This window comes from Panicum virgatum, chromosome 7K (assembly GCF_016808335.1).
Source record: "Panicum virgatum strain AP13 chromosome 7K, P.virgatum_v5, whole genome shotgun sequence".
Classification (NCBI taxonomy): Eukaryota; Viridiplantae; Streptophyta; class Magnoliopsida; order Poales; family Poaceae; genus Panicum; species Panicum virgatum.
Genome location: NC_053142.1, coordinates 3,227,492 through 3,242,385, shown reverse-complemented (window position 1 = coordinate 3,242,385; position 14,894 = coordinate 3,227,492). Strand labels below are relative to the sequence as shown.

General features: G+C 49.8%; 1 protein-coding gene across 1 annotated transcript; it reads left to right on the top strand.

The window, feature by feature from the left end:
* Positions 1-1,742: 1,742 nt before the first annotated feature.
* On the top strand, positions 1,743-4,501 carry LOC120639578 (serine/arginine repetitive matrix protein 1-like). Its single transcript, XM_039915442.1, has 2 exons — positions 1,743-2,305; positions 2,445-4,501. Exons 1-2 carry the CDS (start codon positions 1,985-1,987, stop codon positions 4,080-4,082), a joined length of 1,959 nt encoding a protein of 652 aa, XP_039771376.1. The 5' UTR covers positions 1,743-1,984; the 3' UTR covers positions 4,083-4,501.
* Positions 4,502-14,894: the final 10,393 nt, after the last annotated feature.

The following is a 14,894-nucleotide window of genomic DNA, read 5'->3' as shown; positions in this document are numbered from 1 at the left end:
AGCTTGCTCACTGCTACCTTGCGCTGCCCTGTTCTGTTGTAGGCCCGGCCGCTTGCGGAGAGAGAGAGAGATTCCTTGGGATTTACCGTGGGCCAAAAAATCGTAGTACAAGTTGTTACTACGTAGTATGGTGAGTGCCGTGCGGCCAATGGGAGCGCAAAACGTCATCCCCTAGCTGCAGGATCGGAGCGAGTGTCCGTTATCCGCTAATTACCTCGATGAATTTAATTACTAGCTCTCGCTCGCTGCCATCACGCCGACCTCATCTCTCTCTCTGTCTCTCTCGTGGAGCAGTCAATCTAGGGTGATTAACGCGAGGCGACAGGCTGCCTGGGGATCGCATCGGATTAACTAATTAAATCAAATCAGAGCCCGGCCGGACATGGGTGCAGTGGGTCGTGGAGGTGAGAGCCGTTTGGTCACTGGAATCATCCCTCCCTCCCCTCCTCGTCCGTCGTCATATCGTCGTCACCTCTGCCACAGCCCCATGCCATGGTTCCTTTTATATGCAGCTTTGCATCTCTGTTGTCGTTGGACGACTGAGCTTTCCCAGGCCGGCCGGCTCCCAAACCTAGAGAAACCTACCGTACTAGAAAATCGTTGATCAGTGCCGGTTGTTGTAAAGCTTTTTTTTTGTTTCACCGGTTTTGCTTCGCTAGTAAAGCTGTTTTATTTGGGTGAATTACTATGTTTCCAAGCTAACTTTGCTGGGGTTGTTCAAAAGCTATGTATATGAGCTACGACGAGGATCTTTTAATTTCCGTGTACAAATGTTACTGCAGCTAGCTAGCACGCAGTACCTGATTTAATTTCCATTTACATTGATTGACACAACACAATGTACTACCAACGGTATGCTAGGGCCATCGGCGGCTAATGCATTGTTTGTTTTTAATTGTACGCCAGCAGGGGATATGCTGCGTGCCACGGTAGTAGTGTATAGTACTAGTATATACTATGCTGGTGCGTCAGCTTTCAAATTGGAATCACACACGCACATAAAGCACACCACGTGCCAAGGCGGATAATTAAGATACAATAATGCAATGGGATGACAGCATGCATGCGTGACCGCCCTTATTAGCTTGTTCATCTATATATATATATATCCTCTTTCAAATTAATTACTAGAGCATAGCTTTTCAACAAAAAAATTACTAGAGCATACTACTGTATATAACAAATTAAACTACCCAAAGCTAGCTTGCATTGCTAACAGCAGGGACCATGCATGCATGTCCATGATCGAGATGAGACCAGGCATGTGCATGGGGTCCTGTGTGGGTCGCGCGCGGCATCCAACCCAACGGTAGAAGGGCGCTGAAATTCAAGTTGATAGCTACTCACACACAAGAGGCAGCAGAGGCCGAGACAGACGGCATAATTAACAGCTTTACCCTACCTGTTGCCTGCTCTACTCTTCATTTTTCTGCAGTAGGAGATTCGTAGATATGGCTGCAATTCCCTTCCTCGCCCCCATTCAGAGCTGTTGTCTTGTTGACATAGATAGATTCCCAATGCTGAGCTCATCAGATCACCATCCCTGGTACTACTACTAGTGGACTGCAATTTCTCTCATATTTGTTATATACTTATATCCCGGCATCTCCCTTCCCAAGCTTAACTACTTCCTCACCAAACACACTACTTACTTGCTCCTTCAGCCACATATCCCTCTCTCTCTCTCTCTCTCTCTCTCTCTCTCTCTCTCTCTCTCTCTCTCTCTCTCTCTCTCTCTCTCTCTCTCTCTCTCTCTCTCTGTCCAACTTCAAACTTGCTCTGATCTCGCCGCCTCTTCCCTCCCTCCAGGAGATAGCTACCATACCAAGGCAACACCTCGTTGCTCGTACCACCAGAAACCATCACCTTGACAAGCCTTAGCTATTAGCTACCTTACCTCGGCAGCTAGCCCATCTTCGTCTACCCACCATCTATCAAAAAGAGCTAGTCCTTGCTGCAATTCAACCACTTGGCAACCTGCAGCATGGGGAGAACCAAGCAGCAGTCGTCGTCGTCGTCCTCCTTCTGGTACTCGCGGCGCCGCGCCTCCTCCGCGCCCGCCACGCCCTGGCCAGAGAAAGCGTCGGCCTCGGACCCGCCCATCGGCTGCATGTCCATGGTGCACTACCTCATCTTCGCGCCCGGCGCCGGCTGCGTCGGCCGCCCGCCCGCCTCCTCCAACGACGCCGTCGTCACGCCTCACGGCTTTCTCAGCCCCCGCCGCGACGGCGGCGGCGGCAAGAGCGGATTCGAGGCGCCCAGGAACAGCCTCGACCTCGACGCCGACAACCCCAACGACATCCAGGTGAATTGCATGCTTGCGTGCTTCCTACTGCATCCGATTGCTTAATTGCTTACCGAATCCGATTGCTAAAGAATAAATTCCCATTCCCTTTTAAATTGAGTTGATCTCCTCCGATCCATCTGTCTGCCTGTGCGATCAGATCGGCGTGCAGATCGAGCCGGTGTTCGACGCCCTGGCGCGGACCAACCAGCGCCGCCCAAAGCCCACCGCGCAGTCCTCCGAGGCCGAGACGCCCAGGACGCCCGGCCTCGTCGCGCGCCTCATGGGCATCGACGGCCTGCCGGACTCCCAGCAGCCCTCGCCGTCCGCGGCGCAGCAGTACAGGAAGCAGCCCGCCTCCTCCTCCAAGAAGGAGAACCGCAACTGCCGCTCGGCGCCGGCGTCGGCCGCCAAGGCGGAGAAGAAGAAGCGCGTCATCCCGGAGTCCATGAACCGGGAGCCGCTGCGGAGCCTGAGCTGCAACGTCGGCGGCGGCGAGGCGCGGTCCCTGCCGGACACGCCGCCGCGCGCGTCCACGTCAGCGCGGGCGTCGTGGGACGGGCCCAGGCTGTCGCTGCAGGCGCTCAAGGAGAGCGTCCTCGACCGGGCGGCGCAGTACATGTCTATGCCCAGCTCGCCCACGTCCTCCTCCGCCGGCAAGATGAAGAATGCGTGCAGCCGGCGGCGGCGGCAGGACGAGAGGGCGGCCAAGGAGCACGCGCGCGAGATCCTCAGGCAGGCCAAGGAGAACGTCGCCAGCCGCAAGTCCTCGTCCAAGAGTAGTAAGAGCAGATCCTCGTCGCCGGCGCCGGAGAAGAGGCGCAGCAGCGTCTTCAACGACAACAAGGAGAACGTGCTGACGAGCCCCGCCGCCCCAGCTCCGGCGGCTGTGGAGGACAAGCACAAGCTTGTCGTCGTCCAAGCAGCAGGTGGCAAGCCGATGCCGGCGGCGAAAGTGCAGCAAGGCACCACCGAGCATCCTCCGTCACAGAGCCCCTGCAGGGTACCACTGGCTCCGAGGCAGCCTCCGCCGCCGCAGCGGGCCAAGCCGTCGCGGCCGCCGCCCCCGCCGCCGCCGCTCGACCCGCCCACCAGAGCGAGGAAACCGGACGGGTGCGAGCGCTTCGCCACGCGGATCAAGAAGCAGCCAGCTGCCACCGGAGGACAGGCTCCCGCGTCGGCGTCACCGGTGGTGGCCCTGCCATCCGCGCCGGCGAGCAGCTCGGGGTCTGCCGCGGTGCCGCTGGAGGAGGACCCCGAGTACGGGTACCTCCGTTCGGTGCTGGAGCGCGGCGGGTTCATGCGGTCGCCGCCGCCCCGGCGGCCGTTCAAGGGCCACAACTCGGTGAAGTCGCCGGTGGACCCGATCGTGTTCCACCTCCTGGAGCTGGAGCTCCCCGCGGACGAGGCGCGGCTGGGCCCCCTCCGGCACCGGTGGAACCGGAAGCTGCTGTTCCACCTGGCGCAGGAGCTGCTGGCGGACCTGCAGCTGGGGCTGGACTCGCCGGCGCCGAGCGGCCCGCCGCTGCTGGGGATGGTGTGGCGGAAGGTGCGGAGCTTCCCGGCGGCGGACTGCCGGGTGGTGGGCGACATCGACTCGCTGGTGGCGGCGGACCTGGAGGCGGCGCGCGTGCGGCGGCTGGCAAGGCACCCGGCGGTGGCGCAAGAGGCCGCGGACGTGGCGGAGGAGGTGGCGGAGCGGGTCCTGGAGGCGCTCCTCGGGGAGTGCGTGAGCGTGGCCGTGTGCGTGGCGGAGGAATCCGGATCTGCCCCCGCCTGCGCCGGCCGCCGCACCTGACAGGCGAGGTAGCCGTTGCGGTGGCCGGGCGCGGAGCGTGACGTCAGGCGGGCAGCGGATCTCAACGGAAACAGCGGGGGCGGGCGCTCACTTCACCGCCATGCCCCCCCTGCTCTGCTGCTGCTCTGCAGAGGTTGGCTGCAGGCCACGCAGCTTCTGCCTGCGCAACGGTGGTGATGGGAACGTGGCGGTGCCTGCCGCGCATCGAGATGCGTGCCCCTGGCCTGCCGGTGCCGGTGCACAGTGAAGTGACGGCCGGCGAGGCCTACTTCGGCGGTGGATCGCCATCGCCTGTACGCGCTCTTGGGATTTTCTTTTGTCGGCGTTGGCCATGTGGGTGTATGTACATATACGGTCGTAGTACCTACCTCTTGGTGCGTGTCAACAAGAATATAATTGATGGGCATGGTGATAATAATGTGTGGTGGGGCCCGCCTACTACCATCTGGTACGGTACGGCCGATATATGCGCGGTGCAGAGGAGCGCAGCTGTGGTCAGGTCCCTCCGGTTTAAAATCCCAACCACCACTGTTCACTGCTGATCATGGCGCCTGTTTGATTTTCTTTTTTCGAAATGTATAGATCGAATGTGTGCACTCGTGCCCGTTTAGAATTCATTGTTTTTTTGCGAGAAAGGAATGTATCGTATAAAAGAGAGCAGTAGCACAGTACATCTCTTTTTTACAGAAAGGACCCTGAGGAACCGGCAAATTACAACAAGACCCCAACTGTTCTTCTTCTTCCTCAGTTCCAGCCATCGTCGTCGCTCACCAGTCCTCCAAGCTGCACAGCGATTCGACCAGCCTCCAGCCTCTCCCTTCCGGATCAAAGAACAAACACCAAGTATTGGAAAGCTGCAAGAAATCCTCGGTGAAAGACCATCAACCATTAGCTCCTTGATCTGGCCCCTCATCCTCCGCATAACCACCGCCCAACCAGAAGAAGCACAGTACAGCACAAGCAACACAGACATGCAACTCAGAAGGCCAAGAACCGAAACCTCAAGGAAGCCACCTTCAACTGCTAGAGCGGAGAGAAGAAGGGACAAGATCCTCCGTCGCAGACAAACCATCGGCGACTGGAAAGGAAGTCTCACGCCGCTGGACAAAGCAGCAACGTCGACAGCAAGGGCGACCCCAGATATGCAACCCCCCCCCCCCCATTCACAAGAAGGCTGGGAACAACACCTTATTCCGCTGACGACGGAGCAGGGGAAGAAGAGACCGAGGAAGTCCGCCGCTCCGGAACGCAGCCAGGACCATCCATCGTCGCCTCCACCCCCAACATGTAACATCCCGAAAATTCACCAAAACAAATTACTCGCTAAAAATAATTTTCAAAACTTTTTCGTCGCTGAGCTCGAATCGTTTCAGAATCTTTTTTTCGTCCGAGCTCCTAATCTCCCAAAGTCCTTCCCGGCGTTTTGCCGTCCGACACCGAAATCAATCGCCGTCCCTTCTCTTTCTTCTCCTTGTCCCGCGTGTTGCGCTGCGTGTCGCCCGACCGCCGCGTGTGGTCGACCGTCGCCGTGAATAACGCCGACCGTCGCTCTCTCTTTTCCTCCATCTCTTTTTTTCTTTTCTTCTCCTTTTCCCTTTTTCTTTTTCTTCTTTTCTTTTCTCCCTCCTTCTCCTTTCTTCTCTTTCTTTCTCCCTGCTCCCGTCCACGCACGCGCGCGCCCCTGCTCTCTGTTCACGCACAGGCCCCCTCTGTTCACCCACGCGCAGCACGTGGGCACGCGAGCCCGATGCTTGCCGCGCCGCACGTCGCTGCTCAACCCATCCCGTCGCTCTGTGCTCGCCGTACCGCCCGTCGACAGCACAGCACCGCCACCTCGCCGCCCGAGCCAGCACTGCTCGACGCCAAGCTCCACGCCGAGCGGCCCGACCCCTCCACTTGCACTGGTGCGCCTGCCCGAGCGGTCCCGTCACCTTGTGCCGCCTCGCCGCTCGCATCGCCGCTCCGCGCCGCTTCGCGACGCTCGCAAGCGGCCGAGCGGCATTAAAGCCGCCCGCCAAGCTCGCCGGCCGGCCACCACCGTGGACCCCTCCCTCCACCGCCTTTCCTCGCCTACAAATAGGCCCTCCGCGACGCTCTCCACCTCCGCAACACTCGCCCAGCCCCCGCGTGCCTCCTCCCTGGCCCCAGCACCGCCTCAGCAAGCTCCCACGCCGCCGCCCGCCGGCCCTCATCGCCCCACCTCCTCGCTACGCCCCAGCCCAAACCGAGGTAGGGGATGGATTCCCCTCGCTCTCCTCTCTATTTCCCCCTAGCCTCGGCCGCCGCCGAGCCCCGCAGTGCCGCCGCCACGCAAGCCGGCCGCCGCCCGTCGCCGTGGCGCCGTCTCTACAGGCTGCCACCACCCAAATCGAGGAGGGGAATCGAATGCCGGCGTCGCCTTGCCCCTTTTCTCCCTATCCCCCGGCCGCCGCCTTGCCCCCAGGGCCACGGGCCCATGGCCGCCGGCGCCCCATGGCCCCCTCCTCTGTTTTGCCCCGTCGGGAGGTAGAAGAAGGAGGGGCAAAATTGCCCAAAGGCCCCTCCCCTTCCCTCTATTCTTTAAAGAACCCTTCCACTCTCTTGCCCTTTTGCAAAAGAAACTCTCTCCTTTATTATATTCCAAAACAAACCCTTCCACCATGTAATCTATTTATAATAGACCCCTATCTATTTTCTATGGCCTCCCTGATCTTTTCAAAATTTTTAATCAAATCCTTTCACTAATTACAAACAAGTCCATGTATCCTTATTCAGCCCCTAATCACCTCGTTAGTCCATCATTCCATGCGTCAAAAATCCTCCAATCACCCCGAAACTTTACCATGTCATTTCTAAAATAGTTTCGGCCAGGCCATTAAGAAATCACCCGAAAATATTATTCCTATCTCCATATTTTAATTTTCTCTGATTCGAGCTCAACGATAAAGCATTTATTTCTTTTTATTTATTGTGTGTTTGTTTGTGTGCGCCGTAGACACTGATGTGAACGAGGGAGAACCTGTCGAGGACTTCGCCGAGCAGTACCGCGAGCTGGAGCCTGAAGAACCGTAACGCGACCAGGAACTCCCGGAAGGATTCGAAGACGGCAAGTTCAATCTCATCCTTTGATTGCATATTTTGACCTAGTTTTATAAACACAACCTATTGGCCTGTTTTACTAAATTGCATATGCTTTGACTGCTGAAAATATGGTTGGATAGCCACCCCTTGAGTTGTTATAACCATTCCTTGACCACCTAGATTAATGTCTAAATATGATTTATTCTATTTGGATGTTAATCACTGCTAGAGCGCCGCTTGGGACCCGATACTCATATTATTACACTAAAAAATGGTTACAACAAGCTTTATAAAAGGTAAAATGCGTGAGTGTTGAGACAAGGGAAGTTGGGTTATAGAAGAGTAAAATGTTAAGATGGGTTGGATGAATGGCATTCCCTGGGTGGATTGTCATACGTTAGAGGCTCGTACCGTTGTGGTAGACCAAGAAGGTTGGGAGATATCCATCCTATCACAACTAAGGACCGAGTTGATGTGTCATCTTGCCTAACTCAATTATCGTGCAAACCACTCGACCGTTGTGTGTGGCAACGGCTTAGCATAAACCCCACTAGTTAGTCTGATAGCCATCAGGAGAGCTGAGAGCAATGTGTGATCAAGGAGAAGGGATAAGATCGTGGTGACTTATGCCCCGGTTAAACCTCAGTGATAGGTCAATGACCCCTTGAGGGAGCCCGTGTTGGCTAGTCAGGTCTAGCTAAGGTGGGTAATGGCTTTGTTGGGATCTGCACCGACACTAAGGTGATCGTGCTGTGGTACCCCACTTGTGGGTAAAGTTGCACACCTCTGCAGAGTGTAAAACCTATTCAAATAGCCGTGCCCACGGTATTTGGGCGAGTTACGGTTTGGTCACACAACTAGACTTTTGGGAGGGATGTTTTCGTGGTGTGAGTTGTTTTTGGAAGGTGTCCGACAGTGTGCCGTGAGCTACTACAGATGGGGAGTCCGGTAGTATTAAAATTTAGATCCTTGGTGTAGGATCAACCCCACTCATTGTTCGGTTAAGCAAGAAACGGCTTTAAGAAAACTCTTTTCAAATATAAACCCCTGCATGTGTAAAATCTAGTTTTACTGCAAATAAACCTCAGCCTTATCCTTGATTTATCCTGTGCATATCTGTGATACGCCCTCCGTGGATGGCGTTGGACTTGTTGAGTACTTTTGTACTCACCCAATATATATTTGTGGTTTTTCTTCAGAAGAAGATTCGGACTTCGTTGTTGAAGATGTTGAGTAGAGGTTGCGTCCGCGTCCAACCTTGCCTGTGGTGTTAGCTCTTTGCAAGATGCTTCTGCTAGCGCACTATTCTGAGTCCGAGCTGGAGACCGTCTGGGTCGTGCTTTGGTGTATCACCGTAGCTGCTTTATTACTTATTATCGTTTGTATCGAGTATCCGCCTCCTCGGAGGTTTGTACGGTGACTGTACCATCTGTTGAATAAATGTGTTATCAACCTCCTGGGACTGATATTTGTATTATATTTAGTCTCTACTTATGTGGGGACGCTTCACTACACCACCGCAGCGCAAGGAGAAACCGCAAACCCAAGGGCCAACAACAACAACTCTCATAAGCAAAAGACGCCGCCATGGAGGCAAACGCGCCGTCGCCGCCGCCGCAACCGGGCAGTACTGCCGGCACACACTCCACCGGCAAAACCTAGCACTAACTATCTAGATCTACTAAGCTAGCTAGAGCTATACAGGCCGGCCACCAGATCCTGCTTCCCCTCCCCCTCCGCCGCCGGAGAGGCAGGTGGAGGGGAGGAGGAAGCGACGGGATCTAGCGCCGGAGCTCGAGTCGCGTTTGTCGCCCTCTCTCTCCTGTAGCAGGGGGAAAAAGGGGAGAACAACAAGAGCTGCCCGTTTAGAATTCATGATGATGCGACATTTTAGTAGTCACCCAAGCAGACTCCAAGTGTGACATGTTCACTGTATTTCTGGGGACAAAAAAAAGGAATTGCTTTGTAACTGTTTTACAACCATCATTAATGAGTCGTCTATTCTCAATAACCCTCAACTAATGAGGCTGCTTAATTTTTCAGGCCTCAAAAAGGTATCAACATTATTTAGGGTGTTGTTTGTTTCAGCCTTATGGTGTATTTGGTTGAGATTTGGCTTTTGGCAAAGCTGCTGTGAGCTGTGGCTTTAGAAAAAAGTAGCTGTGGGAAAATAGCTGTAGAAAAAGCAGAAGATCGTTTGGTGTATAACTGTGGCTTTTGAAAAAAGATCTACAAACAGACCCCACATGTCACTCATAGTACACACCACTCAGCCCTCTCCATCTCTCACAAACGAGTGGGGTCCACTCGTCATTTTCTTTCTTTTTTTCTCCCCGCACTACGGCACAAGCAGGGGATGGGTAGGGTTGCCGGCGAGCCGCTACGCCATGCTCGCCGCCCACGGCCCCACCCGCCGCTGCTGCCACCATTCGCGGAACCGCCACCGCCCGCGGCCCCGCCCGCCGCCTTCGTCCGCGGACCCGCGCACCTCCCCCGGCTCCACCCGCCACCACCGCCTGTGGCCCCGCCCTCCGCCGCCGCCGCCCGCGGCTCCTCCTGCCATCGCCGCCCACGGATGCAATCGTGTTTTTTTTTTGGTAATTCCCGGGCTGATAGATGCGGCATGGATCATTATTTGTACTTTTGAGGAGGGAATTGATGTCGTCGTGTTCCCTGCCCTAGCTGTGATGGTGAAAGGGAGGATGCACTGGCAGTGCCTGTCCAGCGTAAAATTCGAATTGTTGTCGATCGAGTACGGGAGGTACCACTTGTTTTTGTTCTCGCATTGTGTTTTCGGGCTCTGCGTGGGATGACTCTGTTTGCGCACCCATCCCTGTAAAATTCTGTCTCAACATATAGGACAGGACAGGTGGGCCACATAAAGAGTACTATATGCGTTCGTGCCATTGCTATTCTGAGTTTTCAAAAAAAAAATAGTAGTAGTATTCTGCTGAAAATAATGCTGACGTCGCTGCATTTTTTCTTTTGAACTTAGTGTCGCTGCGATATGATCCCAGCCTCCCAGGGATCAAAAAGGGTATATATATGCACAAGGGCAAAAAAGTTATCTAAATTTACGAAAAAAATCACACATGTAGATGATATGATGATACACAAATTTATAAAATATCATATATAAACTCGACTTCATTTGCGAGATATAAAAATAACAAATTTCAAGTCAAGAAGCTGTCCAAATGAATGGTTAAAAATTTATTATTTTTGTATCTCACAAATGAGGTCAACTTTGGATAAGATATTTTACAAGATTGTGTATCATCATATCATCTACATGTGTGATTTTTTTTGATGAATTTAGATGACTTTTTTTATCGTGGTTTGCACGAGTTTTCAATAAGGTTTAATTTTCACCAGATATGTTCCCAAAGTGTTTGCTATGTCAGATGGTTATAATGTACTGTGCCTTTGCTAATAAAATGGCACAACCATATTTTCCCCTCCATCCATGGCCATGGCAGTACGTAAAAGCAAAGCAGCAACGGACAACGAACTCAACTTGTTTGTCCTAGCACAATACATATATTAGGCTGATAATATGACTGTGTGTGTGTGACACTAATAGTTTTTCTTCCTCTCGGTGGCAAAAGAGGCCAATGCTTAGGTTTCGTCACACTTGCATAGGCCGACCCATATTTTATTTGTAGTATACTATAAATCAGGGCTGCATATATGATATGATGTGTCTACTAGATTAGATTATAAAAAGATTTTGTACTTGTACAATCTTCAGACTTGGCGTCGGCCGGGCATTCGGAAATCCAAGTAGAGCAGAGGTTTTTGTGACTGTGGAAGATGAAGCGGACGCGTGTCAAAGTGGGGTTGGCGGCGGTGAGATGAGTGGGTCCTGTCCATTTGATTCCAAATCTTCAACCACAGATTTCTTTCATTTCGGTTCGTGTAATGGTTTTCAAATCCATTTGAATCATGGTGGTGATTAGAATGATTGGAGAAAGTGCACATATATTTTCTAGGCGGCACTATTCCAAAACACATTTCTGGACTTAAACCAAATAAAATGGCCGGAGGGCCCGTTTGTGCAAAGGAATTTGACAAATAGGCTGCGACATGTGGGCTGTACTTATTGGGCTGGAAAAATGGATGGAACTAAATCTAACTCTTGTGTATTGGCCCATTAAACATAAAGCGAGAGGCCAACAGGGACAGCCCAAGAACGGTTAACTAGCAGTACCCCCACTTATTTTTTGTTTCCTCTTTTGCTCAGCTCAGATTAAAACCATTTTTTTTCTCGAACGTGAGCGAGAACTGCACATCAATATATATTAAAAAGAAAAAAAGAGGTAAAGAGCTCCTATAATATAAAAAATTACAGAATTGAAGGGTCTGTGACACTAACACACCCAGAAAACACTCTAAGCTGTCTGTGTTAGAAGATTGAAACACCGGCAACACTGTGCCTGCAGAGCTCGTCCATGGACACAATGGCCTTCCCCTCGCGTTGAGGTTTTGACCTCGGAGTGCAGGTCAGAGTATCTAGCAAAAATTTCACCCTCTCTTGGTTTATTCTCTGACCTCAAAACACTGCACTTTCATATAAGAAACTGGGGTATTCTCTTCACACAGATTCCATAAATCAACATGACCAAATATATAGTCATATAGGCAACACGAAACAAATTGCCCATAATTTCAGACTGCAGTATTCACTTTCCACAAATTTGCAACAGATCATATGCACCACAAATTAACATGACAATCGTCTATGCTCTTATGAAAAAAAAAAAGATGAACAAATAGAAGGATCAGCCCTTCAGAAAATAACAGAAACATACATTATGTGGTATCAGCAAGGTTGGAAATAGCGAGTTATGAAGTTTAACGGTAACCTTCTCTAAAAGCTAAGCTATAGCTATTCAATAGCGGGCTATAGCGAAGCTAAATCATTTAGCGGAATGATAAAATAATAAATAATCTCATACAAATTATAAGTATCGTTGGTCTAACACCTAAAATTTGAGTCTAACACGTCTCTTAACTACCCAACAGTACCCAATTGACATTTAGCACTGCTAAGTCTCACAAAAACCTATTTAGCGGACATTTAGCATGGCTAAATCTCATAAAACCTCATTTAGCGGATATAGTGGACAAATGTTGTATAGCGTAGCGGTAGATCTCCTAAAAAGCTATTAGCGGGCTATAGCGAGGCTATTTTCAACCATGGGTATCAGATAGGTGCGTGTATAATCATGACATTAAAAGTACAAGACATAAGGAAGGGATGGACTTGTAAAATCGATCACTGATGTCCCTGTAGTCTGTACATGACACTGTATAATTCTGCACTCTATTTTAACACACCCCATGATCTCTGCATAAATCTTCAATTCTTCGGAATATATTCAAAGTATCCACATTTTTTATTGATCATTTCATGAACTGGAATGGTAAAAAAGGTATTATAAACTACTTTCATGTGCTAGAGATTCTTTTATATTCTGATACACAAGGAGCCAAAAATTGGTTTATGATCCGTTTTTCTGCTCTAGATAGTTGAGCTTCCTAACTGAAACAGCACGATATGCATAATTAGAAAATTTTTTATTTGCCTATAACTGATACAGTGAATAACTAGCCCCAGTTAGAATTATTACTTTTCCTGATTGAAAATAGTAGTTTTGCCGAATGTGAACATTAGGTTATGGTTAATCAGATTACTCCCAATTGCAAAAATCTGACACATACATATTTCATTTATCAGTGATGACTACAACAGAACCAATGCATTATGTATGTGGCCCATTATTGATCAAGTAACACATACATAAATTTGCTATGTTGGCTAGCTAAGCAACTCTAGGTACAAAGCAAAATCTTCTCCCAATTTCTTTTGAACTAACAATATTAGCTGCAGTTCAAACATATCAGCGCCGAGCATCAAGACAACACTTTCTTAACCTTGTGTGCAATTGGGTATGAAACCAAGCAGTATGAAAAAAAGGTGGTTTAACCTATTACAGAAAGGTGGCCAGGTGAACAGAAGCAGGGTTATATTTTGATCATAGGGTGCATCTATTTTTCCTTTAGGAGTTTCAAAAAGGCAACAATATGATACATTGCGAAAAAAAGATATATGGCCAAATATTCTTAATATTTAGAAGAGAACAATAGTGAATCCACATGTATATGTTGATATATCTTCTCTATTGTGCTTACTTGCTTTCCTCTTTTTTGGGATAAAAATAGGGTGATATCAAAGTTGCAATTTCGTAGTTAGCATGGATGGATGAATTTCCAGCTGAGTACCGAGATCTTTGTAATGCAATATACAAGATGATTTAAGAAAATACCAAAGGAAAATCAGCATAACTATGCTGAAACTAACTACTAAAGAAATTTATAAGATTTCCTTTTCAAAATTAACCAGAAATATAAGCTAGATTATTGTATCATAAGCACATCACACCCCAACCACATAATCTCTCACCGATGGAATAGCCCCAAACAAGTGAACAACCACTCTTGGTCTTTGATGAATCTATTACAATCACCATTTTTTTCTGTGATTAAAAAAATTGCACCGCAAAACTTACCGAACTTCCTCCATTGAGCCGAGAAGGGCAGTCAACTCCATTTTTTTCTCTCCCCAAAATCAATGATCAGATGAACACATCAACAAGCTTTGGAACATCAGGTGTCTTTCAAAAAAAAAAAGCTTTGGAACATGGGGTGAGTAATATTGAAGGAGAAAGAGGGAAGAGACAAACTAGGAGAGAGGGAGAGCTCGAAATGATGAAGGTGAAGGCTTTCCCACTCCTAAAATTGATTTGGTGGCAACTGATCTGAACATCCATGGAGCACGCACGGTGCTGCATGTTGTGTATACCAGCACATGCTTTCGATCTCCCAAGGTTTCCCCTTGGGTTAGGAGTGTCACTTCCACCGGATTTTGGTGCTGCTCCATCATCCCTGTAGGGATATGGTGGGGCATTGATTTGGCGGCACCACTGGCACTCATCATCAATGAACCCCAAATCCTTGATGGCTGGAGTGAGTTGAAAGAAAGTGGTAGGAGTAAAAAAGATAAGGGAAATGGGAGAGAAAGAGAGACAGGTTGGTATGTGGTCCCTTCAGATGATGACAAAACAACTCAGACTTGAGGCTACTGTCTAATCCTAACATGTGCCAATGATCAGGATTAGATGTGGTCCCAGACAGCATGCAGGTGAAACAAAAAACACACTGGAAATTTAGTCATTGCCAAATACAATAAGCAAGAATTCACGAACACTGTTGGATGAATTTCAAAAGTTCATAATCAGTTGGATCTGGTAGTGACACAGACAGCCATGACTATGGCAGGTTCTTGTTTCTGTCTGAGCTTTTGGCTGTTGGTAGTGGTACTAACCTTACCAACTGTTAGTGGCAGAACTCAACACTATCTTTACCAATTGTCAGCGACAGAAGTTAACAGGTCCACACACTGGTGTGTTGCCTATGTATTAAGGGGGAATAGGAGTGAAGTTGACCCCCACATGTGTCGGAACCTTAGTTTAGCTTTCTGTATGAAGAAAAACAAAAGTTTCTGGCTATGATTGGGGAAATGATAAATTTACTGGAGAAGTCACTATCCAACTACTCTAGTAAGAAGCTTTGGCCAAAATATTTAAAGCAATGTGTTCCCAGGACAAGCCATGCTGGTGTTTTCCCATGGACATTGATCCATGCATCAAGAAAACACTGGTAGAAAAACAAGATCACCATCATCATACA

What these genes read in the sequence shown, in the direction of transcription:
- LOC120639578 (XM_039915442.1), top strand. Translation starts at nt 1,985, where the DNA reads ATGGGGAGAACCAAGCAGCAGTCGTCGTCGTCGTCCTCCTTCTGGTAC. An exon ending in ACAACCCCAACGACATCCAG is followed by an intron (nt 2,306 to 2,444) that starts GTGAATTGCATG and finishes CTGTGCGATCAG; the next exon opens with ATCGGCGTGCAGATCGAGCC.